General features: G+C 46.5%; 1 protein-coding gene across 1 annotated transcript in view; it reads right to left on the reverse strand.

Annotated features, from left to right (window-relative positions):
• Window positions 1-20,425, reverse strand: part of LOC139233769 (annexin A10-like) — a 124,250-nt gene extending 103,825 nt beyond the window's left edge. The window contains exons 1-2 of the mRNA XM_070864278.1: window positions 20,408-20,425; window positions 11,930-12,011 (exon numbers count right to left, since the gene is read on the reverse strand). Coding sequence (XP_070720379.1) covers window positions 11,930-12,011; window positions 20,408-20,425 — 100 coding nt within the window. The remainder of the gene's footprint in view (window positions 1-11,929; window positions 12,012-20,407) is intronic.
• Between the last annotated feature and the right edge of the window lie 646 nt (window positions 20,426-21,071).

Below are 21,071 nucleotides of genomic sequence, written 5' to 3' on the forward strand. Positions count from 1 at the left end.
GCTTTCCTTCTGTTTCAAATGCTCTCGGACCATTCTGCACAAATTGGCGTACGATTTCTCCTTGGGTTTCACTGGAGAGAGCAGATTCTTCATGAGGCCATATGTTGGTACCCCACAGACGGTGAGGAGGATCGCTCTACATTTGGCAGCGCTCTCTTCCCCATCTAGCTCATTGACCACAAAGTATTGGTCGAGTCACTCCACAAAAGTTTCCCAATCATCTCCCCCGAAAATTTCTCCAGGATGCCCACTGTTCTTTGCATCTTTGGGTTCGCTATCTGTATCTCGTCGCCAGTTGTAGTGTATGGAGAAAGAGTCAGACTGAACACTGCGAGCTCAAAGTAAAGTGTGACCTTAGTCTTTTATTGCAGGTCTCCAGAGTGCCTCTCCAACCTGTGAAGCCTTCTTAAATACCTGTGCTCCCAAGGGATCCCTTGAGACTCTGGGGAATGAGCCCCCTGATGGCTGTACAGAGTAAATACAAGTCCACATATATAACATTTCTATCATTTCTTCGCATACCCTATGCCTGAATGTTTCTAACAGGCCTCTTGTGGGAGAACTTATCAAACACCTTCTGAAAATCCATATACACTACATCGACTGCATTCCCTTTATCTATCCACTTCTTCAAGATATTCAGCTTTTTCAAACACGATGTGCTGGATTTTCCCACTTCTCACCCGCATGGTGTGGGGGGACCGGGGAAGGGTGGGAAACCTGGAAATTCAGGTTTCCTGGCACGCTGTGGAGTTTAATTCCACAGCATGCGTGCGACATAAAGGGCAGGTTCCCTGCCCAAATGTCAGCCTCATTGACTGACTGGCTTCCAGTTGTGCGGGGAACACAGACCAGGAAGCCACAGGACCTGGATGGTGGGGAGCGTGGTTCCAAGCCGTGGGGGGTGGGTCTGATCCCTGGTGTGGTCTGAATCCTGACCCTCGGGGGGGGGGCAGTGCAGGCTGCTGATAGGTGAGCTTGTGGGCTGGAAGGAAGCACTCCTGTTCCTTCAGGCCCACAAGGATTGTGCCCCGAGGCAGCGGCCGCCTCGGTGCAGCTAAAGGGAATCCCGGGCCCTGGCATTCCCTGCCGCCTGCAGTTAAACCTACAAAATGAGGCTTTAGGCCTCATTATCATATATAAATTGCCAACCTGCCTCCTGATTGGTCAGGAGTGGGAAACTCAGATGATTTCACACAGCCCCCACCCTTGCCAAGTGATACTGTGGCCAAATGTGGCAACATAATGCTGCTTTGGCTGAGATCAGTTAAATCAGCAAAGACCAGGAGTCACACCTAATACTTCCCTGATCTGTAACCTGATCATTTGCACAGTGCAATGACTATTGAACCGACTTAAAAGATATCCATTTACCACAGTAAAAACTGTGGTGGAATTTCTTCCCATTTTACTAACCTTCAACTGAGTACTATACCCATTTCATGCCTACCCATAAACATGGTCAAACACCAAGGTTTCGCTATTAACCTCCCACGATGGGCAGGAAAGGGTCGGGGGGCGGGGGGGGGCAGTTAAATACTTCAAAAAGGTGAAACGCAACCCTAACACATGCCAGCGTCTTTTTTGCAGCAGCAGATATCGTGGCATCCGAGTGTCCCGCCACGGCCAGGCAGGACTCTTAACATATTTAAATCAGGCAGCCACCATGCAATTGGGAGCAGGCTTTCCCAGGGGTCAGGAAATCTGCCAGTGTAAGGGAGCTGAGAGTTGCCAGCACCGCAAGGTAAGTGCCTTTTCCAGCACTCCTTGTGCGCCAGGAGTAGTTGGAATGCACTCCCCACCATTCAAGGAAGTCTTTGGCCTACCCCCATGCCTGATTGCCAGCCTCCCCATTCCCTCCCTCGCTGCCCTCCCGATCACGGGGTCTCTCACCACCCCCCCCCCCCACTCCCGATTGTGGCCTCTATTCCACCCTCCCAATTGTGGCCTCTCTCCTCCCCCTCTCCCGATTGTAGCCTCTCTCTCCTCCCCTCCCAATTGTGGCCTCTCTCCTCCCTTCCCGATTGTGGCCTCTCTCCCCTCCTCCCGATTGTGGCCTCTCTCCCCTCCTCCCGATTGCAGCCTCCCCCCCCTCCCGATTGTGGCCTCTCTCCCCCTCTCTCGATTGCGGCCTCTCTCCCCCCCCTCCTGATTGTGGCCTCTCTCCCCTCCTCCCGATTGCAGCCTCCCCCCCCTCCCGATTGTGGCCTCTCTCCCCCCCTCCCGATTGTGGCCTCTCTCCCCCCCTCCCGATTGTGGCCTCTCTCCCCCCCTCCTGATTGCGGACTCTCTCTCCCCCCCCCTCCCGATTGTGGCCTCTCTCCCCCCCCCCCCTCCCGATTGTGGCCTCTCTCCCCCGCTCCCGATTGTGGCCTCTCTCCCCCCCTCCCGATTGTGGCCTCTCTCCTCCCCTCCTGATTGCGGACTCTCTCCCCCCTCCCGATTGTGGCCTCTCTGCCCCCTCCCGATTGTGGCCTCTCTCTCCCCCTCCAGATTGTGGCCTCTCTCTCCCCCCTCCAGATTGTGGCCTCTCTTCCCCCCCCCTCCCGATTGTGGCCTCTCTCCCCCCTCCTGATTGTGGCCTCTCCTCTCCTCCCCTCCTGATTGTGGCCTCTCCCCCCCCCTCCCGATTGTGGCCTCTCTCCCCCCTCCCGATTGTGGCCTCTCTCTCCCCCCTCCCGATTGTGGCCTCTCTTCCCCCCCCCTCCCGATTGCGGACTCTCTCCCCCTCTTCCGATTGCGGACTCTCTCCCCCCCTCCCGATTGTGGCCTCTCTCCCCCCCTCCCGATTGTGGCCTCTCTTCCCCCCCCCTCCCGATTGTGGCCTCTCTCCCCCCCTCCCGATTGTGGCCTCTCTCCCCCCCTCCCGATTGTGGCCTCTCTTCCCCCCCCGCCCCTCCCGATTGCGGACTCTCTCCCCCCCTCCCGATTGTGGCCTCTCTTCCCCCCCCCCTCCCGATTGCGGACTCTCTCCCCCCCTCCCGATTGTGGCCTCTCTCCCCCCCCTCCCGATTGTGGCCTCTCTTCCCCCCCTCCCGATTGTGGCCTCTCTTCCCCCCCTCCCCCTCCCGATTGCAGCCTATCTCCCCCCCCTCCTGATTGTGGTATCTCTCCACCCCCATCCCGATTGCAGCCTGTCTCCACCCCCCTCCTGATTGTGGCCTCTCTCGCCCCCCTCCCGATTGCCAACCTCTCTAACCTCCCGATTGCAAGGAGCCTTTCCCAAGGGTCCCTGGCTGTGGCCTCCCACTACTGGTTTTCCCTCCCAGCTGTCAATTTGGCCATCTACTGGACGGAAAACTGATGTAAAAAATGATATTGAGGTCGTGTTGTTAAGTCTGGAATAACCCCCTTGTCCCTGGCCTTGTCAGGGCCCAAAAGTTTAATCTAGTTCTGGATGCAATTTTACTCAAAAAGGGATCATTTATAACAGATTGCCATGTGCTTATGAAAGCAGTAACGTCTGAGTGAATATGTACTGCCATTAAATGAATTGTGGTCATAATTGCTTAGTTCATAATCAGTGCAATGATTATATAACTAATGTGAACCAAGCTCAAAGCAATTCCCTCATTGTGCAATCAACATAACAACTACAAGTACCCAAAGTATAAATCCAGCTAATTAATTCAGTCTATTCCAAATAGAGGGATGTTACTTTAATGAATATGATACCACATTTTCCAATAAAATATTTATAACATCATTGTGTTGCAGGTTTGCTGCCGTCGTTCTGTCTAGACCAATGTGGTCTCTGACTCGTCAATATTGAAATAGTATAATAGAGAAAGAATAGTGTTAAGCAAAAGGGATCTTAAATGAAATAATAAACTCCCACATTGTTCTGTTGAGAAATATGGTACTGAGGCACACCTATGAACAAGATTCTAGTTTTGATACCGGTGCTGTGATAAGCTGATCTCAGGTTTGCTCCCTTTCCTAATCACTAACCAATGACTGTTGGACAAAGAATGTTTGGCTATTTGGAAACTGTACCCAGCCAAGTGTCAACATAAGAGGAGTTAAGGAGTTAAGCAGGCCCCCGCCCCCCCGGGAAGAAGTGGGAAAAAGGAGAAAAGTAATTTCGCCCTAATTGTCTCTTGTTTTCTAGTGTAGTTCTGTACATTTAAAAATAGTTTATTAAAGTGTTCTTACTGCTAAAAAAGAAGCTCCCATGTCCAAATTGTTTGACTATGAGAACTGCATAAGTGCCTCCCATGGAACCTGAGGGGTCAGATGTAAAATGTAATTTTTCAGGCACGTATAAAGTTTGAAATCAATGTTGTCATTAATTTGCATGTATTTCAAACTGCTGAAATCATGGGAAACCCATGGAATCACGTGGAATGTTGGTTTTACACCCCGGCCAATATTATTCTGCACTGTCTTCGATGGAGAGTAAAACTGGGGAAGGAGGGCGGTGTAAATCCAGCATTGCACCCGATCCCATTAATTTCCTAATTGTGTTGGGTTAGGTTAAAATTGTCCCCGAGAGATATTGGTATACTGTTTTATGATTTATCTGTAGTTCTAAGAACAGCTCTTTCCAAACCCCCAAGCCCATAACATTTCAGAAAGAATAAGCGATGAATAAGAAATGGGAAGTGTAAATGTGAGTGAATTGCCTGAACTTGGATGTGTGGAATCTCAAGGCTCAAGGGCTGGTGTGGCTCACAAGCCACAGTTAGAACCCCCTGGCCTAGAAATTCCTCGAAGCCACTCTTCCACCTCGCCGCTGGAAACGGGAGAGGAAACCCGGGTTTCTGCAACACTTCTGCTAAAGTGACAGCAGCGGAGCGAGAGTGGCTCTGAGGAATTACCAAACTCCTGTTCTAGTGTACTAGCTATTTACTGGTTGTCACACAAGTTCTTATGTCTGGTCTGATGCCAATAGAAGGGAGTGTAAGATGCAGCTGGATTTCAATCAAAGTCACAGGATATGGATTACAAAGAGATAATCCTGCATTTGGTGCTGTACTTAAAAGTTGTTGCAAAGAACTATGATTAACTCTAACACTAAGTTGTTTTTTCTAGCAACTTCTGTATATTTTTCAATCTTTTGTTCAAGATGTGATTGCTGGTAATATTATTGGAGGAGTTAGCTTGGAGAAGTAACTGTATTTGACAGTGTGAATTCTCTTTTAACACATTTGCTGAAACTGACAATTAATTCAGCTCCCTCACATGTGAACCCAGTTGCTTCTCCCATGAGGTTCACACTCACCATTTGTACCAAAATATTCCAAAATTAAAACAGAAATCAGACAGAAGGGATGCTAAAGTTGGTTGAAGTCACTGATAATTAATGGAACTATTTGATTTTTAAATGGGACACTGTTAGTGAAATGGTTAGTAAAACGCCCGGAATAAACTTCAGGCTATTTATTCAATAGTGTGAGAGCAACAAGCTCCTTATCTGGTCATAATTTAAGGCTCTATTTTTGCACACAGCAAAATCTGCCACGCATTCTTGCATCTTTCTTTAAATGTGTTTTTATAGTAATTAATAGAGAGGGCTACAATTGCAGTTGAAAGCCTATTTATATTATTTACCCAGATACTTTAATGAATCAAAACAATGAATGTACTAAATGTCCCCAAAAAACACAACTTCACTGAAATCATTCGCTTAGTTAGGCTTCTGCTATATTAATCCAACTTAGAAATAGTTTAGGTCTTAATAACTGTCGGTGAAATAATATTCAGGATATTTAAACCAAAGCAGTATCATTGAGATTAAAATGTTTCTGTCACCAATGGGTTCAAGCACTGCCCTTAAATCTTTGGACTAAGGTTTGAATACAGGTGGGAATGATTAGATTCTCCTCTCTCTGGTGACTATTTGTGCAAAGTGAAATGGTCTTGAACACTCTCAACCCATTTTTTAGTGGTTTGATTATCAGTCCACACGATAAAAGTGCTCATAATTTGGCACCAATTGGCCAACTTGTACATAAAGGCCACACATTGGCTAGTTTGCAAAGGACAATGTCAGGCTAGTATAGTGAGGAAGGGTGTGCCATGCTAAAGTCGGGGTTAAGACATGGGGCTAGACTTTCCACTTTTGTGCAGATCGGCCAAAAATGGGCGTTATTTTCAGCGTGGACGGTAAAAATGGGTTTTGAGATCGCCGGAGTATCGGTCATTTTCAAAACCCTAACTTTCCATTTTTGAAAATGGGCGTTACAGCAAGCGATCTGAAATGGGCGGTAGCATTACATTTTTTTGACCTTCTGCTGTAAAGTGTCGCCGACCATCGCAACAGCATGGCAACGCTCGTTTCCCACGTTTCAAGAGGTCAGGGGTCAATATTACATGTGCATAAGAGGAGACAGAGAGGGAGCAGAAAGGGACTGAACGCATGTGTGGGTGTTGTGTGTGCTTCTTTGGCTGTTGTGGGAGGCATGCGGGAGATTCACCAGCAGCAAAAAGCCTACTAAGCACAAAGAAGGTAGTTGGCACCAAGTTTTTGTGGAAAAAATAATATTTAACATGGAAGGGATGAAGGAGGCAACCCAGCACACTGTGGAGACTGAGGACGCTGGCAAAAGCCATGAGCTGGGAGAGGAACAATTGGGAGGACGCAAAAGAGCAAGGAGGTTCTCGGACGAGGCAAATGCCTCCCTCATGCAGGAGGTTGAGTCACACTGGGGTCATTTGACCCAGGGAGGGTGTGGGAAACCCACCCCAAAGGCTTATGAGAAGATATGGGCTGAGATGGCCGAGGTGGTCTCGTCGGCGACCAATGAGGTGCGTGAGGGCAACCAATGCCGCAAGTGATGGAACGACCTTGTCGGATCCGCCAGAGTAAGTATTACATTTATTTACACGTACTTATATGTTTATATAATTGGAATTGTAAGTGTAATGAATTATTAAAATGTGATGTCTTGCACTTATACCGGGAAGGTTGTACTCAAAGCCTGCGGTCACGGTGTACGTCTTTAGGTAAAGATTGATGATTTTCATTATAATCATGATTACATCTGTCGGTTATGTGTTGTATCAATCTCTGTGACAGTACCTAGCAATGATATCGCGCAATGATCTCATGCCATGTCGTACTGTTGTTACCTTTTACAGAAGAAGCTTTCGAGGAATAGGGCCGAGCAGAGGCGAACCAGTGGGGGGCCACCAATCATCATCGACCTCACCGACATCGAGGAGCGGGTGCTGGCCCTAGTGGGGATCCACCCTGTTTGGCCATGCAAGCAGCAGCAGAGCCTGGTGTGATGCCACGTGAGTAAAATATACACCATTGCGTGATGTAAAGTCAATAGATGCCACACCCACTCATATCCGACCAATATTATATTATAGATGAATCATAAAATTCTTCTCTAAATAATGATGTCCTCATGAGAATCATTGCAATGTAGAATTTGGTGATGGTCATGAAATGTGATGTCTGTGATGATCTTGATAGCGGTGTTGCTTTTGTTGTGCATATGCTGTGTGCAGTGTGGGACTCACCTTGTGACCCTAGCACCCCCTTCTCCTCTAACCTCATTTATGTTTTGTAGCTCAGCCAGCAGCACGGCCCCATGCAAGAACACCGAGCCCAGAAGCTGGGGGCGCAGAGATGGACTCGCCGGACTCTCCTCCATCAGGTGCTGACGAGCATCAATTCTCGCCCGTGCATCTGCTGGGTCCCTTCTCAACGGATGACAGTGCCGACTTCGAGGAGCCTGCACCCCCAACCTCCATGATCCATTCGACACCGATGACATCTAGTGCTCCTGCGGCCATTCCTACATCCACCGTGGAGGTACCGAGCCCAAGCACCTTGCCGCAGGGCACCCCAGATGTCTCCAGGATGGGGCCGACCAAGCCAAGGTTGGTTCGACGCAGTAGGTCTGCTCCATGAGTGGCAGATCTGAGCGGGGACATGGTACACTTGTCCAGGAGGAGTGTTGACATAGGTCAGCAGATCCAACAGACAATGGGGGGCATATCCCTCCAGCTGGCCAGCATGTCCGCCACCATGACGGAGTACGTGCCGTGGATGGCGGAGGCCCTGGAGCTGATAGCCAGGAACACTGGTGGCAGAGGCCTCCCAGTGATCCCAGAGTGCGGCACTGCACCCCAAAGTGCCGCATCCCCATTGCCAACGACACACGAGAGCCAGGAGGAAGATCTTGCTTTTGGCTCGGCGCACGTTCCCAACTCGGGACTGTGTTCTCCTGTATTCGCCAAGCAGTGGTTCTGCCGTCATCCCCCCCAATGAAGCAGCGCCTGAGGAGCTCCTCGGCCAGGCGGATTGGAGTCAGAAGGGGAAGGAGTAGAGGTGGGGAGGAGAAGCGGTTTCAGCATCAGCCTGATTGTCTGGCCCGAGGTAAGCGTCCACCTCCTTGTGCTCCTCTTCCTCTCGCTCCTGAGGTGGACCGTCAGTCCCTTCTGGCAATTCTTGTCCCCTCCTGATAGCCAAGTTGTGCAGCATTGAGCACACCACCACGAATTAAGCTACCTGCTCAGGGTGGTATTGGAGCTCTCCTCCTCAGTGGTCCAGGCATCTAAAGCGCTGCTTTATTATTAAGGATGTCATAGCAGTGCATTTGGAAAGAGGTGACATGATAGGTCCAAGTCAGCATGGATTTGTGAAAGGGAAATCATGCTTGACAAATCTTCTGGAATTTTTTGAGGATGTTTCCAGTAGAGTGGATAAGGGAGAACCAGTTGATGTGGTATATTTGGACTTTCAGAAGGCGTTCGACAAGGTCCCACACAAGAGATTGATGTGCAAAGTTAGAGCACATGGGATTGGGGGTAGTGTACTGACATGGATTGAGAACTGGTTGTCAGACAGGAAGCAAAGAGTAGGAGTAAATGGGTACTTTTCAGAATGGCAGGCAGTGACTAGTGGGGTACCGCAAGGTTCTGTGCTGGGGCCCCAGCTGTTTACACTGTACATTAATGATTTAGATGAGGGGATTAAATGTAGTATCTCCAAATTTGCGGATGACACTAAGTTGGGTGGCAGTGTGAGCTGCGAGGAGGATGCTGTGAGGCTGCAGAGCGACTTGGATAGGTTAGGTGAGTGGGCAAATGCATGGCAGATGAAGTATAATGTGGATAAATGTGAGGTTATCCACTTTGGTGGTAAAAACAGAGAGACAGACTATTATCTGAATGGTGACAGATTAGGAAAAGGGGAGGTGCAAAGAGACCTGGGTGTCATGGTACATCAGTCATTGAAGGTTGGCATGCAGGTGCAGCAGGCGGTTAAGAAAGCAAATGGCATGTTGGCCTTCATAGCAAGGGGATTTGAGTACAGGGGCAGGGAGGTGTTGCTACAGTTGTATAGGGCATTGGTGAGGCCACACCTGGAGTATTGTGTACAGTTTTGGTCTCCTAACCTGAGGAAGGACATTCTTGCTATTGAGGGAGTGCAGCGAAGGTTCACCAGACTGATTCCTGGGATGGCGGGACTGACCTATCAAGAAAGACTGGATCAACTGGGCTTGTATTCACTGGAGTTCAGAAGAATGAGAGGGGACCTCATAGAAACATTTAAAATTCTGATGGGGTTAGACAGGTTAGATGCAGGAAGAATGTTCCCAATGTTGGGGAAGTCCAGAACCAGAGGTCACAGTCTAAGGATAAGGGGTAAGCCATTTAGGACCGAGATGCGGAGGAACTTCTTCACCCAGAGAGTGGTGAACCTGTGGAATTCTCTACCACAGAACGTTGTTGAGGCCAATTCACTAAATATATTCAAAAAGGAGTTAGATGAGGTCCTTACTACTAGGGGGATCAAGGGGTATGGCGAGAAAGCAGGAATGGGGTACTGAAGTTGAATGTTCAGCCATGAACTCATTGAATGGCGGTGCAGGCTAGAAGGGCTGAATGGCCTACTCCTGCACCTATTTTCTATGTTTCTATGTTTCTATGTTAAGCAATCCAATGGTTTTCTCGACGATATTGTGAGTGGCTCTGTGGCTCTCGTTGTATCGCTTCTTGGCTTCATTGTGCGTCTCACGCATGGGGTTCATCAGCCAGGTGGCGAGGCCATATCCTTTGTCACCAAGCATGGTAAACATGTCAGATACAGTGCTCTCACGCAGGATGTGAGCATCATGGATGCTGCCCGGAAATTTAACATTCACTGCCATAATTATTTGCTGGTGGTCGACGAGTTGCACATTCAGGGAGTGGAATCCCTTGCGGTTCCTAAAAATCTCTGCATTCTGAAAAGGTGTCCGTATCGTGATGTGTGTACATCTAATGCTCCCTGCACCTTGGGGAAATTAGCAATTCAGTAGAATCCGAAAGCCCTCTCAGTCTGAGCCTCCCTGGTGATGGAGAAGCTGATAAAATCCATTCTGCTTGCATAAAGGGCTTCAGTGATCTGTCGAATGCAGCAATGTGTGGCAGGCTGAAATATAGCGCAAATGTTGCCAGCTGAGGCCCGAAAGGAACCAGACGCATCGAACGAAAGTGCCGTCGTGACCTTGACCTCGACGGACAGTGCGGTCCTGATGGTGCTGGAAGGGTGCAGATCTCCCCTGATGAGCTGGCATATCTCACTGATAATCTCCTTGTGGAAGTGCAGTCTCCTAATGCAGGTGTTATTGGACAAGTTGAGGTAAGACCGCTTCTCCCTGTAAGTGCGGGGAGTGTAAGGTCTGGTCCTCCTCATCAGTCTGGCACGTCTTAGATTGGGCACATAATGCTGTTGAATATATCTTCTGCCATCTGTAGTCTGCAGCATGTGCGTATTCATCAAGACAGGCTGCAAAATGGCAGGCTTCATTCCAATAACTATCAGTATTACACCGATTGTTCACAAACAATAAATGTCCCCACTAAGAGACACCTAAAGTAAATTCCAATCGTCCACAGTATGATAAGATGTTTGTTCAGATGGTCACATCACCTTAAAAGACCTCCAGAGTACATCCAAAGTTGAAGCAGACCAGCCTTTTAAATGAAGCGATCTGCGATTTAGAAAATAGCATCCATACCGCTGTGATTAGTTCAGGTGAGAGCAACTTTTTCACAGCGGTTTTTTCGGCGAGCGATATTGTCGGCGAAATGTGTGCGAGATGCCGAAAGTAACGCTGGCCGATTTTCTGGGTGTTAGTTTCGGCAAATGTGATCTTTATGACAAAAAACAGTGGCCGGGCGGTATTATTAAATCTCGGCGTTAATTACGTGCAGAAAGTAATGCTGGGTGATATTATGGCCGTTGGTTTCACCCATTCTGATCTTTCCACCCAAAAAGTGGGCGGGCGACATTATTTTTTATCGGCGTCTCTTACATGCCGAAAGTAATGCTCGGCGATAAAGTGACCGAGAAATGGGCATTATTTTCCATTTTGTGGCTAAATGGGCAATTTATGGGCGTTATACCTCATTTCACCATTAAATTGGATGTTAAGTGGGCGGTATGCATGCAAACATAATGCAAAATCTAGCCCATGGTGTTGCAACAGAGCAGGGGAAACTTACTGTGTTGCTAACTCGTGCTATACCTATCCTTAATGCTCTCGATGCTGGCTCTAGGTGCAAAAGTGCAAATCGCTGAAATCACTGACAGTTGAGTGCATAAAATTAAAATGCATGATGTCTGTAAATGCTTGGTATTATGACAAGACATTAAACGTTTTGGGAATTGCATTATTGAAAATTGTGGAAAAACTATTGTGTTTGTCAAATCACATCATAGCACCCACAGCACTCAAAGCCTCAGAAATTTGTATGATTGACAACTGTATAAAAAAAGAGTTTTAATGACTAAAAAATGACATAACATGCTTACTATTAAAATGATTTAAGGTTTTCTTTTGATTTGATTCTGCTTAACAATCTGTCAAATTAATGAGCGTTCTTCAATCTTTTTGTAGGAAGAAGGAGTTAGAAGGGGACAATGTTTGACCTGTTTCTTTAAAGGTATTTTATACCAACACATATATCAGATATTACATACCCATTCCCTGTAGTGCTGAGACCAAAATATCTGCATCTTGACAAGGGTTAAAGTCTGTTGCTGGGAAAATTGTCCCTTGATTCTGTGGAAATAAAAATGCATGATGCCAGGTAACATTAATGAAAGGGGCAGATTACACAACATCAAGTCGAAGGCCATGCAGATTATTGGAACAGTAATTGTAAATGTTCTGGGGCCAAAATTGGTGGACCTCTCAATTCTCGGCAGTCTCGAGGTGGTCGGTCAATCTTCACCGCGCAGTACTGCTGGGGTGGAGTGCTGGCAGCATTGGTCTGGGCGGTCCTGAGCGGTACGCCAGGGGAGTGTGATGGACGATCTGCTCCGACGGTGCAGGGTAAGTTGTCTGGGACTCGGGACTCTTCGGGTTCCATGTTCTGCACTTGCTTGCTCTTCCATCGACCTCCGTCTGCCCCCCCATCCCGAGAAGAGCAGTCCAGAGGCCAGAGACTGCCGACATCGGATGGCAGGTCAGTGTTTCCAGGTAAGTTTAGATTTTTAATTGTTTTGTGCAGTGTTTTTAATTTTATTATAATACTTATTTATTTATTTTCTAATTTTTCTAGGGGGCGTTGTGCAATACATCTCTGGGGGAAGGACTAGATCTCTGGGGTGTGATTAGATCTCTGGAGGGGATTACATCTCTCTGGGGGTGGAATTATATCTCTGGGGAGGATTAGATCTCCAGGGGGATTAGATCTCTGGGGGTGGGGGGTAGGACTAGATTGCTGGGGGGGAATAGATCTTCGGGGGGGGGGATTCGATCTCTGGAGGGAAGGACTAGATCGCTGAGGGGTAGGACTATATCTCTGGGGGGGGAGAGAAATAGATCACGGGGGAGGGGGGGATTAAATCTCTCTGGGGGGGGATTAGATCTCTGGAGGGAAGGACTAGATCACTGGGGGGATTAGATCTCTCTGGGGGCTTTAGATCTCTCTGGGGGGATTAGATCTCTCTGGAAGACTAGATCGCTGGTGGGGGGGGGAGGCTACAGAGGACTATATCTCTTGGGGGAGTGGGGAAAGAAATAGATCGCTGGGGGGAGGAATAGATCACTGGGGGGAGGGGAGGTACATTGTAGTTTACATACCGCTGACATACCATCGGTATAAAACCACCTTTTTTCAGATGGTGTGCAGCTCCAGTGGTATGTCGGTGATATGCTACCAATGTCAGACTGTTGGGCAGTCTGTGGGGTGCTCCGTGTGAGCGGACGGTATGCATACCGCCCGGTGGTATGTTGCTGATGAATTTCCCGCCAGGCGATATGTGGGTGGTGTTTCGGTATTTTTTGATCAATTTCTCAATTTTGGGTGGTATGTCGGCAATCCACAGGCGGTATGCAGCGGTATGTCCACCAATTTCGGCCCCATTGTGTTCAGCTGTTATTTTATATTTACATAAGAACATAAAAAATAGGAGCAGGAGTAGGCCATACAACTCCTCGAGCCTGCTCCGCCATTTAATACAATCAGGGCTGATCCGATCATGGACTCAGGTCCACTTTCCTGCCCGCTCCCCATAACCCCTTATCGGTTAAGAAACTGTCTATCTCTGTCTTAAATTTATTCAATGACCCAGCTCTCTGAGGCAGCGAATTCCACAGATTTACAACCCTCTGAGAGAAGAAATTTATTCTCATCTCAGTTTTAAATGGGCGGCCCTTTATTCTAAGACTATGCCCTCTAGTTCTAGTCTCCCCTATCAGTGGAAACATCCTCTCTGCATCCACCTTATCAAGCCCCCTCATAATCTTATACATTTCGATAAGATCACCTCTCATTCTTCTGAATTCCAATGAGTAGAGGCCCAACCTACTCAACCTTTCCTCATAAATCAACCCCCTTATCTCCGAAATCAACCGAGTGAACTGTCTCTGAACTGCCTCCAAAGCAAGTATATCCTTTCTTAAATATGGAAACTAAAACTGTACACAGTATTCCAGGTGTGGCCTCATCAATACCCTGTATAACTGTAGCAAGACTTCCCTGCTTTTATACTGTTAAATAGCAATATTAACATAAATTAGTTAGTTTTAGCTTTTTAATCTAATAGACATTAAATTAAGATAATCGTTTATTCGATGGATAGAATGCATTTTTATCAATATTGCTATTTAAAATAATACAGTGCACTTTTGAAGTTTGTTTCCAATATTTTCTTATCTTGCTTATTTTCAGATATAATATTTTAAATTGTCTGAAATATTCTTGTATTTCTAAAAGGGTATATTGATGAATATTTTACTGTTTTCGAATAGTAACTTGATCAGTTGAGCCAAAGACAAAAGGCTCAATTTTCTCCAGTGATTTGCGCCGTTTTTTTGGAGCAGGCTGCTTTTTCTGGCCTAACTTAAAAATCCGCAGTTTGCCCAATCAATTTGCACCAGCTAACTCACTTATTTTTTTTTAGGTAAGTTTTTATTTCATCCAAAGGGCGCGTAACTAGCCACCTTCTCCAATTCTGGCCATTTATTAAACTTTGGCCAGCTGATAGTTTTTCCATTTCTGCTTAGGCCAGCATATGTGGCCTCTCGAAAAACCCTTGCGGAGAGTTAAGGAAATCGGCGCAGGTAAGTAAATTGGAGGCCATTCGGCCTGGGCTAGGGGCAGGAAGTGGAGAGGACTGGGACTGGCACTCACTCAGGGCCACAGCGAACCGGAACTGGCACTCACTCGAGGCCACAGTGGACAGGGACCGGCACTCACTCGGGGCCACAGCGGACCAGGACCGGCACTCACTCGGGGCCACTGCGGACCAGAACCAGCTTTCACTTGGGGCCACAGTGGACCGGGACCGACACTCACTCAAGGCCACAGCGGACCAGGACCGGCACTCACTCGGGGCCACAGCGGACCGGGACCGGCACTCACTCGGGGCCACAGCGGACCGGGACCGGCACTCACTTGGGGCCACAGCGGACCGGGACCGGCACTCACTGGAGGCCACAGCGGACCGGGACCGGCACTCACTCGGGCCCACAGCGGACCGGGACCGGCACTCACTCGGGGCCACAGCGGACCAGGACCAGCACTCACTCAGGGCCACAGCGGACCGGGACCGGCACTCACTCAGGGCCACAGCGGACCGGGACCGGCACTCACTCAGGGCCACAGCGGACCGGGACCGGCACTCACTCGGGGCCACGGCGGACCGGGACCGGCACTCACTCGGGGACTGGAGAGGGTCGCCAGGGGAGGGAACGCACTTATCGGCAAGCCCTTCGGCCTGGGCTAGGGGCAAGAAGCGGAGCGGACCGGGGGAAAGCACTCACTCCGGGACTGGAGAGGGTCATCGGGGGAGGGAGCAACTGTTTTATCAAGAAAGACCTGGGCATGGAGATGCCTCTGGAAGTGCCATAGCTGTTTTGGAGGTAAAAGAACATAGAGTATCAGGAGGACCATTACTCAGATAACTCCTCAGTGACGGCAGAAGAACAAATCCAAACTCAACATATCAATAAAGTGTTTGCAACTATTTAACAATCTCCCTTTGTCATCATTTAACCCCACCTTCACAAAAATTACAAGTCCTTTAATCCAGTACCCATCCTATATCATCACATCACATCGGAATTCTTTGGCCCTACATGGTCATCCAAACCTACATGACATGAATGAATAACCGAGCATGACATAAGTCCACAGTTTTCTGTATGACTATAATTACCATGAATAACTAAAGACAAAATAAGTCAACATTCTCCTTTATTACAAGCAACTTAAATGTGCCCATAAACCATGCCATTCTTTCCTTACTCTATGCTTACCCTGGATATCTAAATGTGCCTTTCTTTCTCCTATTCTACTGCTTCTAGCTGCACCCACTTGAGATTCCGGTCCCGGTCTGGAGGCCTCTCGATTGGGAACTCGGAGCTGTACTGCGCATGCGCGTCCATTGTAGCGACGTCACAAACTTAAGTTTTTTTCCCCGCGCAAGTGCAGAAGGCCCGGCTGCGTTTTCCAGTGCAGGCAGCAGGCTCCACCCCCCGAGGTGACTGGCCACGCTGCGCGGCTCCGGATTGCAGTATAAAGATTGGGGAAAGTTTGGACATGTTTTTCTGGCGCATTTCTGAACCTAAAAACCCAGCGTAACTGGCAATACGCCAGAAAATGGGCTTGGGCAAAATTGAGCCCTATGATACTAAAAAAAATTTGGAATTCATATTTCATTAATATATTTAAAAAATCTTATGTTAGAAAGTACCACAAAAACCTGCATAATACATATACTTCCTCTAAAGAATACAAATTTTACACTTAAAAATTAAACTTACTAAATTAAATATGCATCTATGGATATGAAGGAGTATTTATATTGGAGGGATTATCCCAAGTGATGTGTTGGACATCCTGGAGAGATGAACACAAAAGCAAAATACTGCAGATACTGGAATCTGAAATAAAAACAGAAAATGCTGGAAATCTCAGTGGGTCAGGCAGCATTTGTAGAGAGAAAAACAGAGTTAACATTTCAGGTCGAAGAACTGGCGAATGTTCAAAAAGAACAGATTCTTAAGGAGCACTGAAAGGGGGAGGGGAAGAAAGAACATAAGGGAAGGTCTGTGATAGGGTAAGACAGGAGAGATTAGAGAGACAAAAGGGATAACTTGAAAGGGCCGACTTGAAATGGTAATGGCAGAAGTTAGAAAAAAGGTTAGTCTAGATAGGGTGTAAATGGCAGAATATTTACCAGCTGCCATTGGAGACAGAGTGAGATAAAGAGAAAAATTACATAAGATTGGGGCGGGTGGAGGGAGCCAAATATGGGCAGAGGTTATGGTCTGTAATTGTTGAACTCGATGTTGAGTCCAGAAGCGTGACCCCGAGCTTTCAGTCGCCTGTCACTTTAATTACCCGCTCCACTCCCACTCTGACATCTCTGTCCTCGGTCTCCTACACTGTTCTAATGAAGCTCAATGCAAGCTCGAGGAACAGCACCTCATCTTTCATTTAGGCACTTTTTAACCTTCTGGACTCAACATCGAGTTCAACAATTTCAGACCATAACCTCTGCCCATATTTGACTCCCTTCCCCCCCGCCTCCCTGATCTTATGTAAATATTCTCTTTGTCTCCAATGGCAGCTGGTCATTATTCCGCCATTCACACCCCATCTGGACAAACCTTTTTCTAACTTCTGCCATTACCATTTCACGTCAGCCCATCATCCCTTTTGTCTCTCTAATCTCTCCTGTCTTACACCCTATCACAGACCTTCACTTTTGTTCTTTCTTCCCCTCCCCTTTCAGTGCTCCTTAAGAATCTGTTCTTTTCGAACATTTGCCAGTTCTGACGCAGGGTCATCAACCTGAAATGTTAACTGTTTTTCTCTCCACAGATGCTGCCTGACCCACTGAGATTTCCAGCATTTTCTCTTTTTATTACTGGAGAGATGTATGTTGGACATCTTGGGGAGTTAAGGGTTAACAGTCGAATTTCATTGCATCTTAAAGCAACAGGTTTTCCTGGCTTTCCAAGAAATAAACAGGATGACTTTGAAGTGTCGTGAGAGGAAGGCATTGCTTGTTTTCTGAAATGTAAATGCTTGTGTAAGGGAATAAGTGTTAGTAATGACGTCACCCATGGTTAATATTTGGATATTAAACATGTGGAGTAGATATCCATTAGATACAAATAGCAATTGGTCAAATAATCTAGAAAATGTTACGTCAGGAAGTCTCATGTAGGGGAAACGGTTCTGAGGTAAACAATTACAAACTGTTTTTATAGATAATCTGTTATCAAAGGATTTTGGAAATAGATATGTTGTTTTGAAACTTTCCTTTGATGTAGTCAAAGTATCAAGGCTGGAATTTCCCCCGCCCCAAAAAAAGATAGGTTTGGAGTGTGGGGGCAATTAAAGGGGGAGAAATTTGTCTGCTTTGCACCTCCCGCTAGCGCCTGCGGGGGGTGTTAATGTGCCGCTAAGGGGTTATCCGGCACGGCGAATTCACCGACGCCCATGAACTTCCCTGGCGGTTTTGCACTGGCTCTAACACTTACCGCCTCACTCTCTTGCGCCCCGTAGATTGTGATGTTATCCGCTGTGCAGCGTCCCGTAACCGCCCCAGATGAGATATTTGATCCTGCCCCCTGCAGCATTGCCGGGCGTCAACAACGGCAGCTGCAGGAGGCGTTATCACCTCGGCTGGCCTCTTGGGGAGTGATATGTAAAGGCACTGGTGGTCAGATAGGGCAAACTTTATCACTCGCACCAGTCGGATGCCTTCTGATTGATTTTGACTGATGATTTATGTGCAATTCTTCAATCCTCTACTCTTTTAGAGTACTTGGGGCTGTTATGCATGTAGCGTAGGCCACGTGGCTCCACAAAGAGAGCATTAAGGTTGATTCAACCCATCATTGGCCTTTCCCTTTAAGTGAGGGAAGGAGCCTGTAAAGACAGCAGCACTGCACTAAACATTGTTCAGCGCTCTGCCGCTACCGTCCCTCTCACACACTTTAGTGCTCTAAGGGAAGTGGTAGCGCTTGATTTAGCGCTCCACTTCCCTCTTGGAGTGGTAAAGCTGAAGTTCCTGGGGAGCAGTAAATAATTTTTGCCTGGCGATATTTTTGCGATTCTTCAAGTTATCGTCCCAAATGGGGCGCTACTAGCCCTTAATTTCTAGCCCTTAAAATGTTAAAAATGGGATTCCTGACCTGGTCCTGCCTCTAATCCGCCCACTTCCACTTTTGCCAGAGGCAGCACAGGGCGGGCGACCAAACCATTCCCAGTGGGTGCTACCTCAATTTAAATGTTGTAATGAGGTTGGAAGCCTTTTCCCCCATCCCACACCCCATCCCCATTTTGTGTTTAACTGCCTGTGGACGGGTTTCATACAATTCATGAAATTCAGCAGTTAAACAGAGGCGGGTGCTGCAGCATCCAGGAGTTAAGTGGTTTTATACCTACCCCCCTGCCGAACCCACCCTCCTCGATCGGAGACACCCTCATAAGGCCTCCGATTGTCTCCCCAGGCTTAATTTCCACCCCAAGAAAGAAGAAAACTTGAGGCTATGGCTTTCACTTCATTCCAAATATTTTACAAGGTTTACAAGACGGTCAAAAACTTTATAATTTGTTTTTATTCATTCGTGGAATGTGGATGTCGCCTGCAAAGCCAGCATTTATTGCTCGTCCCTAATTTCCCTTGAGCAGGTGGTGGTGAGCTACCTTCTTGAATACAACTGAGTGGCTTACTAGGCCATTTCCGAGGGCAGTTAAGAGTCAACCACATTGCTGCAGGTCTGAGGTCACATATAGGCCAGACCGGGTAAGGATGGCAGATTTCCTTCCCTAAAGGACATTTGTGTATCAGATGGGCTTTTATGACAATCTTGTGCTTTCATCATCGCCATTACAGGTGCTAGCTTTTTTATTCCAGATTTATTCAATTGAATTTAAATTTCCCAGTTTCCAGGGTGGGAATTGGTTTCATGTCTCCAGATCATTATTCCTGCCCTCTGGATTACTCATCCAGTAACATATGCTACCAATATGCTGCCGTATCCTGAGCAAAATCACGTGCAGCTAATTAACAAAATATGTTCAAATTGAAATAAATGAACAACTTTAAGCTTGAATGCGACTTGGGCTCAGTGACTAGAAAACAGAATGGTAAAATACAGAATTGTTTATAAACTAAAAAGGATTATAAAGCAATGCACTGAGGTGTGTTCGCCACTGGTTTAATAAGATTGCTTCAGTTAGCCATATTGTTGAGTTTGTGCTCTGTTATCAAGTAAAACTTTGAACAAAGCAGAATTGTCTTTGTGTTCAGGTACATATCACATACACAAAAATAATCAGTTGACATCTTGGGATCTCATTCTAATCTCTGTTTAATTTCTTTAAGTCGGTAAATGTCATTCAGTTTCAATGAGATATACCCACTGATGGAATGGACCAGAAAGGGAAGCAAGGTATAATGCTTGTGGATTTCATTAAACTTTGCTGGTATTCCTTTTAGAATAAAATCTGTACATTTAGAACAATACATTGGTAAACATGAAAAATTAAAGCTGGATTCCAAGTAATTTTTACTATTCCTTCTGGATCTTTTTCAGACCTAAATATTTCCTTAAATTTTGATTGAACTTTAATATTTAGCGTATATTATTTCTGCAAATATAAGCTAGGCAAACCTCCTATGCAACATCAATATCTAACATCAGATTTTTCAATGAAGGTACCTGGAATACGGCAAGAATCCACTCTCCTACTAGATGCTCACATAGACAGATTATGTTAACCGTGAGATGGATGACAAAAATTGCCACCTATTCTCAATACTGGCATAAGGAGTACATAAATGTAGCTGACATCAACCCTCAATATTTTAATAGCTCATTAGCCACAAGCATGGAAATGCAGCAGTGGCCAACGACCTCTCTTTGCACACAACACTATTCCTCATGGTATTCGAGAGAGAGAAAAAGTTCTTAAGCAGAACACTTACCATTTGGCCACAATACATATTTAAGATTCACAGTCTCAGGTTTGCAGCTCTGTAATCTAATCAAATTGAAATTACTAATGTGACTCTGACCTTGCAAACTGTTTAAGTAGCTCATTTGATTTACATAAAATGATCATGCCATGAATAAATTGTACTGCCCAATCACAAGTTAGATGCTCTATACGTGATGGACCTGTGAGCTATGAGATTTGAATAGCTCTCTGTTCTGTGTAGTGTGCCTTGTAATATTGATTGGCTTACCTAGTTACACAATAATCATATCACAAAATATCATGCGCTTCACCTTTGATATTGTACAGCCCGAAGAAGCTTGCACCGCCCAAATAAAAGAGCAGATCAAATATTATTTAAAAAGATATGAAGGAAAATAGATTTATTGTTTATAATGCACCGGGGGTAAAATTATGAAAAGAAAAATCCTAGAAACCATGGCTAGCATTTCTACAATTACTGTGATTTTCAGTAATGCAAAACTTTAAACAGAGTTATGTATTTTTGGGAGAACTGGTGTTATTTAGTAATGGTCACACTACATTAATACAGCTCAACATTTTCTCACCAGTGCTACATATTAAAGAATATTTCTTGGAATTGTAAGCATCGGCGTAAACATTTTGGACTTTAAGTTTTGGATATTGCTTTT

Source organism: Pristiophorus japonicus, chromosome 2 (genome assembly GCF_044704955.1).
Source record: "Pristiophorus japonicus isolate sPriJap1 chromosome 2, sPriJap1.hap1, whole genome shotgun sequence".
NCBI lineage: Eukaryota > Metazoa > Chordata > Chondrichthyes > Pristiophoridae > Pristiophorus > Pristiophorus japonicus.